Source organism: Poromitra crassiceps (genome assembly GCF_964638095.1).
Source record: "Poromitra crassiceps genome assembly, chromosome: 5".
NCBI lineage: Eukaryota > Metazoa > Chordata > Actinopteri > Beryciformes > Melamphaidae > Poromitra > Poromitra crassiceps.
In genome coordinates this window covers 57,870,109-57,890,710 of record NC_139642.1, presented here as the reverse complement: position 1 = coordinate 57,890,710, position 20,602 = coordinate 57,870,109, and the positions used below count along the sequence as shown (strand labels likewise).

Below are 20,602 nucleotides of genomic sequence, written 5' to 3'. Positions count from 1 at the left end.
CAGCATTTCCGGGTTTTGCCGTAGGAATTCCCACTACCACGCAGCGGCCGAGCTGCGTGCGGCAAGCCCACGCAGCGGCTGAGCTGCGTGCGGCGAGCCCACGCAGCGGGTGAGCCTAGTAATTCAAATGCTCGCTCATATTCCTGCAATAATTTTACTGTATGAAAGAAATAAAAAAAGAAGCATTCCGACGTTCCTCAGGATTTGCTGTGTCGATACAATCCACAGCTCTTGATCTCTTGATTTTCGCGCGCTCCCATCGTGATTAATAGCTCAATCTCTGCTCACTAATGAGTTTTATCAGGAGCCACTGGTGATTCATTAGCGACAGCAAAGAGCATGTCACTGCTTTATTCTGCTAAGTCATTTCCTCCGTGCTCGAAATCTTTCCTTTACAAGGAAGATAGCTCAGCGCCAGGTGACATTTCCAAACAGCTTGGAGGTTTGTAGGAGTGTGACTATACACTACAGGCTATGGTCAAAACAACGGCACCTCCAGCATCAACGCATCCCCCAGTGACAGTGTGCATCCATGTGGTCCATTCCTCTCATAGAACACAATGTTTACATTAATACTGACACCATGATTTCTGTGCTCTTCATCTTTTTGAAGAAGCCATAAAATACCATTATTATTGACATTTCAGAGCTTTCCCATCCAGGTTAGTGATTTCCCGACCACTAGCGAGTGACAGAAACCGTAAAGTAAAGTCAATTAAGCGCAGCAAAGCTAACAGCACTAACAGAGGCCCCTAAAGGCTGCCTCAGATTACAAGATTTATCTAGGGGTGTGCACGACGAGTCGGTCGGACCGTTTAAATGGCAACAAATCGCGTCGACAGCAGAAAACACTAGTCGGTTAAACTATTAATTAACGGTACGGTAGCTTCCCTGCTAATTCCCGCATGTAAACAAACCAGTGTTGGTTAGTGGGAGTGGAACATTGACTGTAGGCAATGGAGCGGTCGGACAGAGATGACATGTGAAAACCAGTGCGGTTTGGCAGTATATTGCTCTAGTAAACGACAATAAGGTTGTAGGCTTTGTCAGAAGAATAAACTGGCATATAACCACTTGACCAGAGCAATATAGCATTTTGGTAACTATAGTCACCACACAGGCATGTGGACTCCTGCAAGGACAGCAGGGCCTGATGCTAGCTATGCTATGTAGCGCCTCCTTTAGGCCAAGAAGTGTCATATTGAAAATGGCAGAACACACTGGTGAGTTCCATCATTCTTCTGTGCAAATGTCAACAGTACAGATGAATGAACGAACAAATGAATGTAACAATAAAAACACTGCATGTTTTGAAACATTTTGCTATGAAAATGTGGAAAGATATTGAATATTGGCAGAAATGCTATTGGAAGGCTGCGATCCAAAAAGCTTGGAGGCAATGACCTGGCACTGCCTGGTCATTGCTTCCTGGCACTGCCTGGTCATTGCCTCCTGGCACTGCCTGGTCATTGCCTCCTGGCACTGCCTGGTCATTGCCTCCTGGCACTGCCTGGTCATTGCCTCCTGGCACTGCCTGGTCATTGCCTCCTGGCACTGCCTGGTCATTCCCTCCTGGCACTGCCTGGTCATTGCCTCCTGGCACTGCCTGGTCATTCCCTCCTGGCACTGCCTGGTCATTCCCTCCTGGCACTGCCTGGTCATTCCCTCCTGGCACTGCCTGGTCATTGCTTCCTGGCACTGCCTGGCCATTGCTTCCTGGCACTGCCTGTTTTTGCTTCCTGGCACTGCCTGGTCATTGCTTCCTGGCACTGCCTGGCCATTGCTTCCTGGCACTGCCTGTTTTTGCTTCCTGGCACTGCCTGGTCATTGCTTCCTGGCACTGCCTGTTCATTGCCTCCTGGCACTGCCTGGTCATTGCTTCCTGGCACTGCCTGGTCATTGCCTCCTGGCACTGCCTGGTCATTGCCTCCTGGCACTGCCTGGTCATTGCCTCCTGGCACTGCCCGGTCATTGCCTCCTGGCACTGCCTGGTCATTGCCTCCTGGCACTGCCTGGTCATTGCCTCCTGGCACTGCCTGGTCATTGCTTCCTGGCACTGCCTGGTCATTCCCTCCTGGCACTGCCTGGTCATTGCTTCCTGGCACTGCCTGGTCATTCCCTCCTGGCACTGCCTGGTCATTGCCTCCTGGCACTGCCTGGTCATTCCCTCCTGGCACTGCCTGGTCATTGCCTCCTGGCACTGCCTGCATGGTCATTCCCTCCTGGCACTGCCTGGTCATTGCCTCCTGGCACTGCCTGGTCATTGCCTCCTGGCACTGCCTGGTCATTGCCTCCTGGCACTGCCTGGTCATTGCCTCCTGGCACTGCCTGCATGGTCATTCCCTCCTGGCACTGCCTGCATGGTCATTCCCTCCTGGCACTGCCTGGTCATTGCTTCCTGGCACTGCCTGGTCATTCCCTCCTGGCACTGCCTGGTCATTGCCTCCTGGCACTGCCAACTTTTTGGAGTGGCATAAATAAAAGCATGATGTGTTTTTGCCACAGATGTGAAGCAGCAGGTCATCTAAATTCAAATGCGTGTGTGACTGGCACAGTTAACTCCAGTTCTTCTGGAGGGCACCTTGGCATTATTTTTTGACACAGTCGAGAGATTTGTGACTAAAAAGGAATTCTGAACATTTGAAATCCTGATCCAATGCAGCAGTGTGAGCGGGGGGCATGTCACAATACAGCCCAGTGAAAAGGTCAAAGCAGAACGGGCCAAAGTCAGAAAAGTCCAAATATCATCACAACATGGGTGTTGATAATGTCACACTACTGGGTCACAAAGAGGGGCTTACAGTAACCGATTTTCTGTTCACAAATATGAGATTATATTATAGAGAGTATATGACTTATGGAACACTTTAGTGCCAGGATAATAAATGACTAAAAGAATAAAATAAATAAATAAACGTGGAAATAAAAAATTAAACACAATTGAGAAATAGAAAAAGATTGATCAATCCGCTTCAATTGCTTTATTTTATCCACATTTCTTTATTCGGTTTTAATATTGAAATACCGTTTTAAACCACTACCTTGTATTTAATCATCAAATTCAATAAGCAACAGAGCAAATAGGACATGGGCCATGGTGGAGCATGGATGGCGAACAGCGGGAACTCTGCTGTACACGCCAGAGAAAGTCTGCAGAAGATTATGCAGGCTAACAGGCTAACGTGTTTGGCAAGTTAGGGTATTGAATACAGACAATGCACAATGTTTCGTCAAACATTTGCTTTATGTGATTTCAGGTTTCAGGTTTTCATTTATCCCTGTTAAGGTGTTGTGGATGGCTAGAAGTGAGCGATGTATCTCTGCCATTAACCGACACATCTATTTGTTTTTCCAGCACCTCTTCTGTCAGAATGTGGGGTTGTGGTGGGCCGTCATGAGGCACGGAGAACAAGCACTCTCCCTCACAGCTCACAGTTGTCTGGCTCTGTGGGGCTGGCTCCAGGCCCCTTTGTCCAGCTGATTGATCTGGAACAAGGGCACAATCAATTATTTGTTGAATACAGGAATTGTTGTTCAGCCGTGTAATTATTGGAATGTAGCTGGTATCAGATTTTTACCATCATCCGGCTTAGATACAGGTTCTGTGCAGGCTGTGTCACAGCAGGCCATGTCTGAAACAGACCGGATAATGGCGGTCACTCCCTCTCCAGGCTGCGTCAGTTTGAGGCGGGGGTCCAGCCGGCCCCCTCCAGTCTGTGTGCTGCTGCACTTACGGGCCTTTTGGTGATGCATTTCTGCTCAGAACTGATCCAATACCTAATTTTATATTTTACATATTTGTGTAATAAATAATATCAACATTACATCTCACTACTATAATAAGATGAGGGATTCTGCTCTCGGCGGGCCGCACAGCTGAGCAAAGTGAGCTGCGCGAGCGAGGCAACAACCAAATCTAAAGGGAATGTCACTGTTTTACATATTATGTATAATAAATACATTATGTAAGTTATGATTAATTGGTCTATCTTGACTGCTGACCAAGATGTTTTCGTTCTGCAGGCTAAACATCGGGAAGAATGACCTGCTGACCTTCTACGACGGAGACGACCTGACAGCCAAGGTGCTGGGTCAGTATGGAGGCACGCGGCCTCGCTTCAAGCTCTACACCTCCACGGCCGACGTCACCATCCAGTTCCAGTCCGACCCCGCCACCAACATCTACGGCTACGGCAACGGCTTCGTGGTCCACTTCTTCGGTACGGCGGGGGAACCCAGTCACTCATATAGACGGTTTTAACTTGACAACAAAAACATTCTAAATTGAACCCCCGCTCACTTCCTGTTGCAGTGTTTGCTATGGACATAAAAGTAAAAAAAACATTCAAGTGCAGGACTGACCATTCCGTGAAAACCGTCTATACAGCTGAGCAGCGAAAACAAAAGTAACGATGTCGAGTGAATATTTCTGCAGTTTGCCGAATGCTGAGAAAAAGGAAGTGCTGTGGGGTTGCGCTCTGGTGAAAACCGTCTATACTCAAACCTGAATAATAGAGTCACTCAGTGGAGAGGACGTGTATAACGGGATATACAGATATGCGAAACGTGATGATATTCTACGCATCTGTGGATTTGCAGAAACATAGAATGCTGACATTTTATTGTGACGACCAGGCTGGGAGGAGGGATGCCGGAGACAAATGTGCTAAGATAGAACAAGAGAGGGAGAGTTTGGAACCTAAAAGAAAAAGGGACCCTCCCCAGTGTTGTTTTTTTTTTTTAACAGGACCTGTCCATCAGCGCTGCACCACAGCAGCCAGCTAGCGCCCTCTATCTGATAAGACCTAATGAATTCAGAGGGAAGCAAAGGCTACAGACTGCAGATGCATGAGAAAGAGGGGAGACAGAGAGAGGAGAGGAGAGGAGAGAAGCAGGCTTTTTCAGTCCGGTCTTTCCATGAATCTCATTGCAGAAAAACAAACAGCAGGCAGTGGAATGGGCAGGTGTTGGGGAATTTGCTCGTCTACGTGCGCCGGCCTGCAATTACTTTGCTGTGTTTGTCCAAATTAGCCCTGTAAGCAGAGGGCCTTGAACCTGCTGCGACACGCCTGGCAATGAGTACGGGGGCCAAGCCAAGAGGCCTGGCAGGTTGAAGCCTCCCCGCTGGATACTTGGTTTGAATTGCCGGTGCTAAAACAAGTCATGCTCCATGAAGGAGTCCCTGTGTTACAAGCTGTGTTAGCAACACCTATATGCAGGCACATGCTATACAGGCACATCGCATGTGCAAAAGCTGCTGAAAGAATATTACATATCTTATTATAATGATCATAATGTATCTCATTACACCAGGGTGAGGCTGGTGTGTGTGTGTGTGTGTGTGTGTGTGTGTGTGTGTGTGTGTGTGTGTGTGTGTGTGTGTGTGTATATAGTTTATCTTTTTGTTCTAAATGAATAATGATGTGTGAAAAATAATAAAAATGTCATTACAAAAAAAAAATATATATATATATATATATATATATATATATATATATATATATATATATATATATATATATATATATATATATATAGCATGCACCGATGTGAAAATTTTGGCCGATACCGATAACCGATATTGACATTGCTGTTATGGTCGATAACCGATATTTACCGATGTCGATATGATCTGTATAAAAACAGATTTCTATGATAATAACATTTTGTGCATACTGAAAAACACAAGTAAACACTGTGAATTTGAAAAAGTTATGCATTTCTTTATTTCCAAAACATTTGGAAAAGCCCATAATAGATAAATAGATTTATCACAATGTTTCCTCTCAATGGGAACATTTTGGCTGATACCAATAACCGATATTAACATTGCAACATCGGACCGATGCCGATATATATATATATGTGTGTGTGTGTGTGTGTGTGTGTGTTTTTATATATATATATATACGGTATATATATTTCTCTCACATTTTTCTTATGGATATCGTCTTCTAAATCCCCAAGTCCTGTCTTTCTTCTTTGCCACGTCTCCCCCGCCCATCTCCCCCATGTCCCCTCTCCCTCCACTCGTACAGAGGTGGCTCGGAACGATACCTGCCCAGAGCTGCCGGAGATCACCAACGGCTGGAAGAGCACATCCCACCCGGAGCTGGTCCACGGCACGGTGGTGACTTACCAGTGTTACCCCGGGTACCAGGTGGTGGGTGCTGAGCTGCTCATGTGCCAGTGGGACCTCACCTGGAGCGGAGACCTGCCCAGCTGTGAGAGGGGTGAGTGGAAGCATGCCGTCACACGCTGCCATGCTGCATGGTTTACTGCAGGTGGGAACGATGTTAGGAGAGCAAGCTTCCTTAGTATAGGTATTCACAGTATTTTCCAACTCTTCTGGCCGATTGCCGATGACGATATATGCGCGCATTCTTTTCCCAACCAAATTTCAGACAAAATCAAGTCTCTCCTGTAGTGGAGTTAACACAGATGCAGACACAAATACAATGCTTTTCAAAATGTGCACATTCAGTGGGCAAAATAAGAAAACTACTTCAACTTAGGTTATGTAAAACATGCCATATTTTACTTATGTTACATTTTCTTTCACACAAAACCAGTCTGCCCCTGGCTGCTTCTCACCATCAAAGTAATTCTGATTGTTATTCCCATATGATGTCAACCCAGTAACGGCAGTCTAGAGATACAAAGAAACAGGGTTTTTGCAAACTCAGGATAGCGAAATGTCACGCTACAAGGCTAGCAAGACAATGGCACACACACACACACACACACACACACACACACACACACGCAGCATGCCATGCCTCAGTGCCTGCCAGCGACCTTGGCTCCAACATGGCTGACTTCCACGCTGTCTTCCCGGCCTCGCTGGCCCTTCTCCTGCTGGGCCCAGGATTGGGTTTGGGACTGTCTGCTGGGAGAGACACATCGCCGCCCTCTGCAGGCTCATGTCACCTGGCTCAGGCACACAAGGCCGCACCATCTGATGTTTCCTTTACAAACAGAGTCCCCCTGAGACTGCTGACACTTTGTATTGACTTCAAAAGCGAGGCAGTAGGCAGAACTAAAGGCAATCTGCTCATTTTCCACAAACGTTATCTATATTTGATAGAGTGAACACATCTAGATACATCTAGTATATGGCCTTCTATAACCTGCTAATACCATGCACAGCATGCATTTAAGATAGAAATTCACCTATTTGTTTCTTCATATATTGCTACATATACATATACTGTATATATAGCTATTTGTTTATCATTCTCACTTATTTCATAGTGTATTGTACATTGTTTTTTCTCTTTATCTTAGCATTCTAACTCCTGTTATTTTGCACACCATTCAAATGATGGACTGCATTAAGGGACAGTACAAGATCAATAAGAAGTTTCTCAAACTGTGAATCATGCAAAGCTACTCAGTGGAGTCCCAGAATAAAGTCATAATAAAAGATAGACTTGGAAATTGGCTTAATAGGTCCCATTTAATGCTGGGTGAACTGGAAAGTGAGAGTCGGAGTATGAATAGCTCTGGTTGTCTCTCTGTGCAGTAAATAGCTCTGGTTGTCTCTCTGCAGTAAATAGCTCTGGTTGTCTCTCTGTGCAGTAAATAGCTCTGGTTGTCTCTCTGTCTGTGCAGTAAATAGCTCTGGTTGTCTCTCTGTCTGTGCAGTAAATAGCTCTGGTTGTCTCTGTCTGTGCAGTAAATAGCTCTGGTTGTCTCTCTGTGCAGTAAATAGCTCTGGTTGTCTCTCTGTCTGTGCAGTAAATAGCTCTGGTTGTCTCTCTGTGCAGTAAATAGCTCTGGTTGTCTCTCTGTCTGTGCAGTAAATAGCTCTGGTTGTCTCTCTGTCTGTGCAGTAAATAGCTCTGGTTGTCTCTCTGTCCGTGCAGTAAATAGCTCTGGTTGTCTCTCTGTGCAGTAAATAGCTCTGGTTGTCTCTCTGTCTGTGCAGTAAATAGCTCTGGTTGTCTCTCTGTCTGTGCAGTAAATAGCTCTGGTTGTCTCTGTCTGTGCAGTAAATAGCTCTGGTTGTCTCTCTGTCCGTGCAGTAAATAGCTCTGGTTGTCTCTGTCTGTGCAGTAAATAGCTCTGGTTGTCTCTCTGGTTGTCTCTCTGTCCATGCAGTAAATAGCTCTGGTTGTCTCTCTGTCCGTGCAGTAAATAGCTCTGGTTGTCTCTCTGTCCGTGCAGTAAATAGCTCTGGTTGTCTCTCTGTCCGTGCAGTAAATAGCTCTGGTTGTCTCTCTGTCCGTGCAGTAAATAGCTCTGGTTGTCTCTCTGTCCGTGCAGTAAATAGCTCTGGTTGTCTCTCTGTCCGTTCAGTAAATAGCTCTGGTTGTCTCTGTCCGTGCAGTAAATAGCTCTGGTTGTCTCTCTGTCCGTGCAGTAAATGGCTCTGGTTGTCTCTCTGTCCGTGCAGTAAATAGCTCTGGTTGTCTCTCTGTCCGTTCAGTAAATAGCTCTGGTTGTCTCTCTGTCCGTGCAGTAAATAGCTCTGGTTGTCTCTCTGTCCGTGCAGTAAATAGCTCTGGTTGTCTCTCTGTCCGTGCAGTAAATAGCTCTGGTTGTCTCTCTGTCCGTGCAGTGGTGTCCTGTGCCGACCCGGGGAAGGTGGAGCACAGCCGACGGGTGCTAACAGGCCCGCGTCTCACCGTGGGCTCCACCATCCAGTACGTCTGCAACAAGGGCTTCACTCTGTCCGGAAACAGCCTGCTCACCTGCTACAACCACGGCTCCAACGGGCCCAAGTGGAACCAGAAGCTGCCCAGATGCCTGCGTAGGTACCAGGGCTTGGAGGCCCATACTGAGAGACATGTTGTTGGAATAGAGTACCACAGGGATGAGTCCAGCACTTCACACTTTTCTGGGGGATTATCTCGCTGAACACAAATTTAGCTGTTTAATAAACTTTTGTTCATCCACAGACAGACCTTATTTCATGCATTTAACTGAAATTCCCATACAAAAATCCCATTGCCTTTTACACCTACGAACCAGGAAGTGCAGGGAGGCTTCTGGGTAAGCCTACAAAAATGCGTAATCTCTGTGAAGATACAGTATGCTGATAGCTGATGTTCAGTGTCTTTAACTTTGTCTATTCTTATGCTTATGTCTCCACAATAATTTTCTTATCATCAGGGTGAACCTGTATATCTGATACAGCATTTTGAAACAAATATGGCGATAACAAGATTGCTAATTATAAATTATAGCCATGCATTTGTGTGGAATCATCACGCTGAACTACGGTAGCCTGCACGAATCCTTTGGGCCATGTCCAGAAAGTGAAGAGTCTTTGGAAAGCCACTTTTCTCTTTCTGACAGAGTAATTTAAAGGCTCTTCTATTCACGGCCGTCACCTCATGCATAACAACGAGCCAAGCTGTCTTCTCCAAAGTCATTCTCTTTGTCCAGCGAAATTAATTGTTAGTGGACGTCAACGTCCGACCACACGGAGGCAGCGCGTGGGACATTCATGCAAAATAAAGAGTGCCTTCAAGGTTGTTGTAAGAGGAAATTGTATTGGACCCAGTCTGAGATACTTTTAGAGGTTCGACTATAATGGGTTCTTGAAGGCTAATAGCAATATTGATGCTTTTTGAATGAAGTATTTTAGGCAGATATTCAATATTCTTTTTTAATTCGAACATTTTCATGCCAAAAGAAATGACAGGTGTTCACTGTTTCCGCCAGAATTGTATTCTTGTCAGGGTGGAAAAGACCATCATGGGGCTAATTAAATGACTGTAATAAACATTACGCCTGTGACAAATCAATTTGCAAAAAGAACACAACATTACACAGTTTAATGAATAGCCTAAATCAATGGGCTACATGCACAAGTCCACTACTTCCTGAAATTAGTACAGCTTCTTTATTTCCTGTCACCACTATTGGATGAACTGATTAATGTCAGGTGTGCTGCAGTCACAACAATGATCAGGCACACCTGATTAATCAGTTCATCCAATAGTGTAGGACAGGAAATAAAGAAGCAGTACTAATTTCAGGAAGTAAAAAAGTTGTGCATGTAGCCTATTGTGGAAAGAAAATAAATATTTAAGAAAATAACAATGTAGCAAAGTAGCAACTTTAAAAACCCATATCAGCTGAAGCCTAATCTGTAATGCATGACACTTTCTAACTCTGTGTACCCCCCCGCCTGCCCACAGCCGAGGCCCTGGCACCCTGCAATCACCCAGGAACCCCCACCTATGGGATCCCCAGCTCAGACAAGCTCCTCTTCCAAGCTGGGGAGACCCTCCACTACTCCTGCCTGGCTGGCCATAAGCTGCTGGGTGAGCCTGTTCTCCACTGTGTCCCTGGACACCCGTCCCAGTGGAGTGGCCTGCCACCTGTCTGCAGAGGTGAGGAACTGCAGGCTGACACATAATACAGAGTACATGATTATTAACTTTATCAACACAGTGTACCCATGGGTGCTTAAAAACTCTGAAAAGGGCAGTTAAAATAATGTAAATCCAAGGCCTTAAAAGTAGGAGAATGTCTTAAATCCTGGACGCAATACACACACCACACCTATAATATTCCTACAGTATCCCTATAATATTCCTTTATTATTCCTGTAGTATTCCTATACATTTTTGATATGGGCTGTGAACTGTGTCTGTGGTGCACATTAGTGAGGAGTGTTGCCTTTGTGCCGCTAGGGGGCAGAATTGACACTGAACGGGACTGACACAAGGGTGGAACTGGAGGGGGACAACATGTTTACTATTGCTCCACAGTTTTCCATCAGCTGTGTTCAGTCAGAAATAGAAAAACATAACGAGATGAGATGCAAGCTAAAGGAAAAAGACCAAGCCCATTTGAGAAAAGCCGGTAGAATGTGCGTTAGGCAGCACTCCTCTCCTCTCCTCTCCTCTCCTCTCCTCTCCTCTCCTCTCCTCTCCTCTCCTCTCCTCTCCTCTCCTCTCCTCTGCTCTCCTCTCCTCTCCTCTCATCTCCTCTCATCTCCTCTCCTCTCCTCTCTCCTCTCCCCTCCTCTCCTCTCCTCTCCTCTCCTCTCCCCTCCTCTCCTCTCCCCTCCTCTCCTCTCCTCTCCCCTCCTCTCCTCTCCTCTCTTCTCCTCTCCCCTCCCCTCCTCTCCTCTCCTCTCCCCTCTCTCCTCTCTCCTCTCCTCTCCCCTCCTCTCCTCTCCTCTCCTCTCCCATCTCCTCTCTCCTCTCCTCTCCTCTCCATATTCTTCTGACCCACAGTCACACTCACTCATTTCTCTGAAACACTTCCTTGACCTGCATTGTATCAACAGATGTTTCTGACCAGTAGCTAGCTGTTGTTACAGTATTCATGTTTGGATATTTTATTTAGCGAATGCAAGGTCCTTGAGCCAAGCAGTTGCCTCCTGATCTGCTGTATGGAGAGTGACTAGTCCTGGTCACTAATGTTTGGATATTCAATTGAAATACAGAAGCATAGGGCTGCACAATTCATCTTTCTAAAAGTCATTGAAGGATGAGACGAGACCTATTAGTATTTCCAGTGTTTCGGAATTCAGTCATTTTAAACCTCAACGCCAGCCCCATGGCCTTTCTACTGTTTAAATGCATTAAATAGTGGTATTAAAATGGATTTTACATGACACAACGCCTCGAGCCTGAGCAACGAATTGCAGTGTGTTTAAGGTGAGTCCAGCTGTTCGCTACAGCAGTGGAGAAAATAGATAGATACATATAGATATAGATCTAGATACATATGTTGTGTGTGAGAAGCGCCACCATGCTCTCTGTTGGCCAGGCAACAGGGTGGGGATTTGGTCATTTCATCGCAATTTCTTTTAGGGCACAAAGGCCATTGACATCGTGAAGAGCGATTTTTCTGAAATCCGTGTTAAAATGAGCCAATTACACCTCCTTTGCATCATAAAGGCTACATTAAACTGAGACCACTGACTCTTTTACAGCAACTGACAGCAGCAGGCTGGTAGGGGCACAGCTGCCAAGGTGGCCCTAGGGATCTCAGAGCATCACGGCCAGTGGGAGGGGGGCCTCCATAGCCATCTGTGAAATTCCCACCCTGGCAGGCTTAATTTAATTGTGTGCCTATTCCTATTGTAGTATATCTCTAACCTTCCTACGTCACTCTGAGTGATCGGAGCATTCCTGTGCGTAAAGGCGCACGGCCTGACCAAAAAAGCCACACATTTATTTCAGCAAAAGATTTCAGCCTTGGGACGACGTTTGAAAATGTGACATCATAGAAAGCAAAGGATTTCATTGGTCAAGTGTATATATCTTCGCAGACGGAATGCAGCAAAAGTGGTCAAAGTGGTTGCAATTTTGTTTTTCTTGCCGCACAAAGGTTCCGCCTTGGTGTGCAAGCTTCCATTATAAACCAAGTGCGTATAGCTGCAGCCGTGCGAATAACCCGGATTTGGCAGCTGGTGTGACACGGTTTGAAGGAGTCCCGCGGGTGCTGTAAGGACACAGAAGCACACTGAGGGTGCAACACCATGCGATGGATGCTGTAAACACACAGCAGGGTTTGAAAGTGGATGGTGCAGCTGAGAGGGAAGCCAGTGAGGAAGATGCTGCTGTGTTTAATGTGCTGTGATTGCCGTGTGTGCAGTGATTCTCTCTGAGGTTTCACAGCCCAAATGCTCTGCATCCCTAAAGTAATGAACTGATATTTCACTCCATTTGCTGGAGAGAGCCTGAAGTCATCAGGACTAGAACAGCACTCAGTTACACTGTTGCTTTCTAGGGATGGCAAGATTCACAGATTTGCCTCGGTGCACCGACATAAACGCTCAAGACGCCATTGCGGCAGTTAAAAAAGTGCAACTGGATACAATTTGGGATGAACTCGTCGTCGTGCGTCGTTTCTAACATCTTCGCATCACAAAAAAAGGATTTATATTAGCAGCAGAGGCCTTTAAAGGAACGCCATAAATGAGATGCTTACTGAATTGCAGTAGGCTACCAGAGAAACAAATGTAAAGTAAAAATGGCACTTTTGTTTAGTTAATTTATTATTTGCTTTTTAAGAAATAAAATCAAACTGTCTCTACCATATTGAATTGTATAGCATCATTCTTTTGCATGGCGTTGAATGGTATCACAAATAGGGGTGAATCATATTGTATGGCATGGGTAGTTGCTACATGATGTATCTTGGATGTTTGGTTGGCGATGCATTGAGATCACATCGGCCTCAGTGAGGAGCACATCCCTATAGAGAACCAAATTGAACGTCACTTCCTGCTTCAGTATACATACCAAAGATTTTCATCTGCCATTTATTTTCCCATAGACATTTTGTAAAATGCTTATAAAAATAGTTTTACTTGTTCAAATGGTTCAGCTACAGTATATTTAGAAACAGGAGGAGAGACAACAGAACATTTCACTCGGACCAAAACGTTAAAGAAATTGCGGATTTAAAGAAAATATTTTTTCATGGTCTCTCCGGATTCTAAATATAGCTGAATCACTTGGTTTGACCAAGTAAAACTATTTTTATAAGCATTTTACGAAATGTCTATGGAAAATAAAATGGCAGGTGAAATCCCTTGGTACGCATGCTGAAGCAGTTCACTTTGGCTCGCTATTGCTTTCACATTTTGGTTGAGAAAGTGTCATTCAGCTAGTGAAGGGAATGCAGTTTCTTGTAATTTCATCAGGTGAAAAAAGTCAGACGGACAGAATTGATGGCGATTGAAGTTGGTGCTATGGTTTTTTTTTCACTGAGCTGTAGTGTGCATTATGTCTAACATGTTAACTCTACTGTATCCTTCCCAGCCCACACAATGGACTATGATGAGCGCAGATTAGATGGTAAGTGTCTTTTTCTACTCCCTCGGCCTGCATAATGATAGAAGATTTTAAAGGGGTGATTACTGCTAACAGCCATAAAAGCTTGTGGAGTGCACTTAGCTGAATTCAGCTTCTTTTTAAATGACACTAGGCTACTGTGATATTCCCTCGGCTGCTGTTGGAAGAAAAACCCCAAATGTATCAAGTTTCCAGTGTTTCAGAAGAACAGCCTTGTTTTAGCTGGGGAACCATGCACTTTTTTAAATTAACCAAAGGGGTTTGGAATGAGTTTAATGCAGTCAAGGGTTATAAGACACGCTCAGCACAGAGGAACGGAAAGTAAAGGAGAAATCCCCAAGGTTGGCAAGATGTTCTACCTCGTTTCACCTGTGAATACCTCTGAACATCTACCTCGTTTCACCTGTGAAGATCTCTGAATGTCCCCTTTACTTCCTTTCTCCATCAGTGGCCAGTGCAGACTCCAGGATGGAGGGGGCCCATGTAGCGTTTGCTGTCTTCATCCCTGTCACCCTCCTCCTCATCCTCATCTTTGGGATCTTCCTCTACTTCTCAAAGTAGGTTCATATGTGACCAGAGGAGGAAGAAGGGCACACAAACTGACAACATTTTCATATAAATGAATGTCTTGTCACTGACTGTCACTGACTAAAACCATGCTTCATAGCATTGCTATGTCACTGACTTAAACCATGCTTCATAGCATTGCTATGTCACTGACTAAAACCATGCCTCATAGCATTGCTATGTCACTGACTTAAACCATGCTGCATAGCATTGTTATGTCACTGACTAAAACCATGCTTCATAACATTGCTATGTCACTGACTTAAACCATGCTTCATAGCATTGCTATGTCACTGACTTAAACCATGCTTCTTAGCATTGCTATGTCACTGACTTAAACCATGCTTCATAGCATTGCTATGTCACTGACTTAAACCACGCCTCATAGCATTTCTATGTCACTGACCTAAACCATGCTTCATAGCATTGCTATGTCACTGACTTAAACCATGCTTCATAGCATTGCTATGTCACTGACTTAAACCATGCTTCATAGCATTGCTATACTACAATTTCCTTGAGTTTTTCATGAAAGTCTGTTTGTGTGTTTGGGTCAGGGTCCAGAGAAAGCCTCTACGGCTCCCCCTGTCCTCCACTCTACCGTATGACCACATCGCTGCAGAGTCCACCTTCAACAACTCTGCTTATGACACAACGGTAACTAAGTCAGCATGTGCAAGACTGTGTGTGTGTGTGTGTGTGTGTGTGTGTGTGTGTGTGTGTGTGTGTGTGTGTGTGCGTGCGTGCGTGCGTGCGTGCGTGCGTGCGTGCGTGCGTGCGTGCGTGCACGCACACACACACAGAGAGAGAGGGACAATTCTCCAAATAGCATAGAGACAGTCGGCGTGTGTGGGAACGCCCACAAAATGTTATACGGCTGGCGCGCGAGTGGGGTAAAACCGTCTATATATCTCAATGGGCTGACTCACCAAAGGAAGGTGCTGTGGCTCTAACTACAGTTTTGGGGCAGAACACAAGACGTCTGCTCAGATGTGCGTTTACTTGCGGTCGTTGAATCCCTGATCGTGTCTGCCTGGGCTGGGCTATCAGTCTGACTTCACACATTCTTACAATTTTAACAGTTATTACACCAAATTAAATAGTTCCAGCATAGACAAAGTTACAACTTAAAGGAGAACTTTAAAGAGAAAAACCACGCTGATTTCTTTTGCACATGATCTCACATATCCGAGAGAACAGTTTTGCAGGCATTCATTCGGTTTGACAGTTATTGAGAGTTGATTTGAGTTAGGTTGTAGACCAGTGATGTCATTTTTGCATGAATGGCCCAATAAATGTTTTTTTTCTCTCTCAAGATAAAACTGCACATTTTAGAGTGGCCTTTAATTGTGAGCAGCCCAATGCACACCTGTGCAATAATCATGCTGTTTAATCAGGTGGATGGATTATGTTGGCAAAGAAGACGTGCTCACTAACACGGATTTAAACAAATGTGTGAACGGAATTTGAGAGAAATAAGCCTTTTGTGCGGATAAAAAAAAGTCTTAGATTGTTTATTTCAACTCGTGAAAAAATGGGAGCAGAAAGAAAAGTGTGCGTTTATATTTTTGTTCAGTATAAAAAGGTGGGTCATGTGAGTTTAGGTGTCCTCCACTACCTCCCCTTTTGTGAGTCTGCTTGCTCTATAGCTATCTGAATGTGTTGCCACATCATTTTCAGTTGATTTTTTCTGTCTTTCTTTGTTTCCTTCTTGTTCTTCTCCTCTCTCCATGCTGCCACTCCTGAAGAACAATGAGGTGAGATAGCTTCAGTCCGACACCGAGTCTTTCTGCATGCATTAGAGTCACAGCTCATGATGGCATGACATTGTCCACATATACCAAGCCCTGCTGCTAGTGCATGTCAGTGCAGCTTGCAGTACTGACAGCCACCACCAACAGGCAGTGATGGATGATGTTTCTAATCTTGCCTAGGAGCTCAAAGTGGGGTGTGGGGGCTCCCAGGAGACTGTGAAGAAGAGCATAACTGAGCTGTCATTTATTACACTAGAGAAGTAGAGAAAGTATAAGGATGATTATTGCTAGTAATCCTAGGTTTCACTCTCACTGCTGTGACAGTTCAAAATACCCAATCAACAGCAATTCATCCAGGGCCCTATGGTTTCCACATTGCAGAAAATGCAGATGAATCACATGATTTTGCAAAAGGAAGAAGAAAAAATAATCAACTGTAAAACATGGAATATTGCAGAATTTTCCATAATTTGGCTGAACTTGATTAAAAAAAAGCAAAAGTATGCCTGATTATTGTAGGAACCTAAATTATATCATAATTGTAAAATAGGCCTAGCCTAGATAAATAATTCTGTTTTCGATTGAGGTGTTTTGAGAGGGGTGGGGGGGGGGGCAGTATTGTTGCGTGGGACCCTTACGTCACCTTACAACTGGGTTGTCACTTTGTGAAACATGTCGAAGAGGCTGTGTGAGATGGCCAAGTCATAAAAGAAAATCGACCTTGACCCCTAAATTAAAATTTAAATTGAAAAAATTGAATTTGGGGAAAAATAAAACATAATTTGGAAAAAAAATGTAATGGATTTCATAGGGCTCTATTAATGTCTTCCCATGTGGGTTCCTTGGACAAAGTCAAACCTAATGTGGGTCTATATTTTATGATCCGGTGACCTTGATTCAGAAGTGTTTTCTAATATTCTCCTCTTTGCAGGAGACAAGAGAATACGAGGTTTCAATTTGAAGGCACGGCTGTGTGTGTTTCAGCATGGACAGATAGGAAGCCTGTTGGCCTTTTGAGCGTCCGTCGCACTCCTGACATCTGCACCCTGTTCCCTGTACACCCAACACGAGCCTCCCTCCATCCCCCAGAGAGGACGACACCCTGTTCTCTGTACACCGACACGAGCCTCCCTCCATTCCCCAGAGAGGACGACAGGGAACAGGGTGTCGCCCTGTTCCCTGTACACCCAACACGAGCATCCCTCCATTCCCCAGAGAGGACGACACCCTGTTCTCTGTACACCCGACACGAGCCTCCCTCCATTCCCCAGAGAGGACGACACCCTGTTCTCTGTACACCCAACACGAGCCTCCCTCCATCCCCCAGAGAGGACGACACCCTGTTCTCTGTACACCCAACACGAGCCTCCCTCCATTCCCCAGAGAGGACGACACCCTGTTCTCTGTACACCCAACACGAGCCACCCTCCATCCCCCAGAGAGGACGACACCCTGTTCTCTGTACACCCAACACGAGCCTCCCTTCATCCCCCAGAGAGGACGACACCCTGTTCCCTGTACACCCAACACGAGCCTCCCTCCATCCCCCAGAGAGGACGACACCCTGTTCTCTGTACACCCAACACGAGCCTCCCTTCATCCCCCAGAGAGGACGACACCCTGTTCCCTGTACACCCAACACGAGCCTCCCTCCGTTCCCCAGAGAGGACGACACCCTGTTCCCTGTACACCCGACACGAGCCTCCCTCCATTACCCAGAGAGGACGACACCCTGGGCCCCTGGATTATTTTTATAGCCCTTCAGCAGTGGTCCGGCAGCGGTTTGTACAGTTTTTAAATCCTGCGCTCGCATCCTGCAGACTTTCAGTGCAACATCTCGGAAAGCAGGAGGAAATCAATGCGGAGCTTGTGCCAATAAGTGCATATAACCCAGATGTTACGTTGTGTTATGTACGTTATGCATTATATGTCTCCTGCCACCACTTAAAGAACAATGTTTATGTATTTATGGATTTATGGGATGTATATTAAGAGTAGGGTCTTAGAATTAAACCACACAAAAACATAAAACTCCAGCATTTGCTTTTCAGATCTCTCAAATTGAATGGGAGTGCACCCAAAAATATTTATTTCTTCAACCCAGTCTCACAAAAGAAATGGTGACATAGTAACGTTCGTCCAAAGACATGAATTGTAGTTTCACAAAAAATGTTCAAATTGTGAGAAGGTAACGCTTGCTTGGTCTCTAGAGGCGACCGCTAGAGGTTGACCTCCTGTGGTTGTTTAGCGTAACAACAGTCTGACTGAAGTAGGTCGCTGACGCTTAAGGGCGAAGGGGTGGGGTTGGTGCTTGGCGGGTGTGTAGCATCCTCGTCCTTCGACCTTCTCGTCGGGAGAGAGCTGGTTCGTGACCTGACGTGTCGCGGCTCTGTAACCAGAAAGTAGTGGTGGACTCCTTTTGTGAAACTAGAACATTTTGCGCTTTGGTGGATCATATTTCGCACTATTTGTGAGATTGTGTTGAATTGTTTTGTTGTTTGAATTGATGTAACCCCCCCTAATCAGAATGTGCCTTAACTAGAAGGCCCTTAAGAAGCAACGTTTATATACAAAGTATATCAATTTACATACCAGTATATATATCAACTTCCCCTATTTCCCCAACACAGTGGCCAACTACCCCACGGGGATCATTCAAGTTTCATCTTATCTTATATTTAAGAAACAGGAATTTCACATGTAACGTGCAGAATGATATGCAAGACAAACGCATTTTCATTGCTGCTCAAAGTTTCTTTAACGTCCGTTATATCTGTTCCATCACAAATACAGTTCAGACACTTCAGAGTGACAGAGTCTGTATCCTTTCTTTGAAAGAAAAGGACAATACAAACCAAGACGAGCTGTACGTTGTTCACATCGCCATTGCCTGTTTGGAGATTGCGTCTGAATTTAGACCGCTGTGTCGTTTCACATTCATCGTCATCTGAACTGAGAATATGTATTCGTGCAAGCTGGTGTGATGACAATGAGGAGTAACCTATTTTTGATTCATTGTACATAGTGTACTGAATAAGCTACTTCACACACATCTTCAATAAAAGTTATTGTTCAGAAAAAGAAACAATACTTAGACCTCTTCTGTCATCATTTGCCTAAGTACTTGAGTAATCAGAGTATTCATTTTGTGGATGCTTGATGAATGAATGAGTAGCTCCTGAAACACCATCCACACAATCTTGAAACCCTGACGCAAAATTCCCCGATTTGAGGTCTCAAGGCAGGGTAACCCAGCCCACCTAGTCAGTGTAGAGAAAACCACATGTTTGTAGTTCACATTTGTAGTTCTTGCCGTTATTTCCCCTTTAGCTCCATAACTGAAGAAAGCATCTGTTACTCAGTGAAGTGATGACAGGTGTGGCGTGGGGACAAAATGATGACAGATGTGACAGCTGTGGCGTCGGGAAAACATCAGTTGCGGTTGGGCAACGCAACCAGACAACCCAGCAATGCAACCACCAGACAACCCAGCAAATATGGTGCAAACAAGGCTCAGAGGACAGCTCATCAGACCAATGTGGAGGTGGGAAGTGGAGGGTATCCTACAAGTTTCAATTTCAAACTTCCTTTTTCCTAGACTTGATTTCCTGATTTGAAGTCTTTGGTGTTGAGCTTGATTTACACAAATTGTCACCTTATCCTATCCTATCCTTGTAACCACAAGTTCCATTTGAAGGCAGCATAACACATTAAGATTCAACTTTTTTAAGATTAAAACGGACGGACAAACCCCCGTCTTTATTTGTCACAAACACCGTTGACGTCGTGCATGCCACCCAGTACACACACGCACATGCTTTAGAGGCACCGTGAAATGTCTCCTCCGTGTTTGACCCATCCTGGCTCGTCCTCCTCCATGGTTCAGGCCAGGAGCGGGGGGGGCAGCTGCAGCGAAGCGCCCGGGGACCAACTTCTTCCAATTATTTTATTGTGAGCAGCCCAAGGCACACCTGTGCAATAATGATGCTGTTTAATCAGCATCTGGATATGACACACCTGTCAGGTGTCTTGGCAAAGGAGAAGTGCTCCCTAACACGGATTTCAACACATTTGTGCACAACATCGGAGAGAAATAAGCCTTTTGTGTGCATAGAAAAAGTCTTAGATCTTTGATTTGTACTCGTGAAAAATGGGAGCAAAAACAAAAGTGTTGCGTTGATATTTTTGTTCAGTCAGTATATATTGGGACAGTACAACAATTTTCCATGATTTCCCAAACTTCCAAAAACCTAGAAATTACCACATTATTTCCTTTCCTGAGATCATTTTTTTTTATTGATTTAAAGAACACGAAACAAAACAACCACAAACATCTACAACCAATACATCCACACACACACACACACACACACACACACACACACACACACACACACACACACACAGACAGATTAACTCAGAAAATAACCCCCCTCCATGCAGGATCCCCCCACCCGCAAAAACAAACAAAGATATATTATTAGAACATTTTACAGCCTCCACCACTCA

At 45.0% G+C, this 20,602-nt stretch overlaps 1 protein-coding gene across 1 annotated transcript in view; it reads left to right on the top strand.

Annotated features, from left to right (window-relative positions):
* Nucleotides 1–20,602, top strand: part of LOC310776639 (seizure protein 6-like) — a gene marked incomplete at both ends in the record, with an annotated part of 113,611 nt that overhangs the window by 90,697 nt on the left and 2,312 nt on the right. Inside the window, 8 exons of the mRNA XM_083636812.1 lie at nucleotides 4,024–4,220; nucleotides 6,039–6,233; nucleotides 8,564–8,755; nucleotides 10,152–10,346; nucleotides 13,740–13,775; nucleotides 14,221–14,329; nucleotides 14,897–14,996; nucleotides 17,238–17,874. Of these exons, the coding sequence (XP_083492938.1) occupies nucleotides 4,024–4,220; nucleotides 6,039–6,233; nucleotides 8,564–8,755; nucleotides 10,152–10,346; nucleotides 13,740–13,775; nucleotides 14,221–14,329; nucleotides 14,897–14,996; nucleotides 17,238–17,874 (1,661 nt within the window). The remainder of the gene's footprint in view (nucleotides 1–4,023; nucleotides 4,221–6,038; nucleotides 6,234–8,563; nucleotides 8,756–10,151; nucleotides 10,347–13,739; nucleotides 13,776–14,220; nucleotides 14,330–14,896; nucleotides 14,997–17,237; nucleotides 17,875–20,602) is intronic.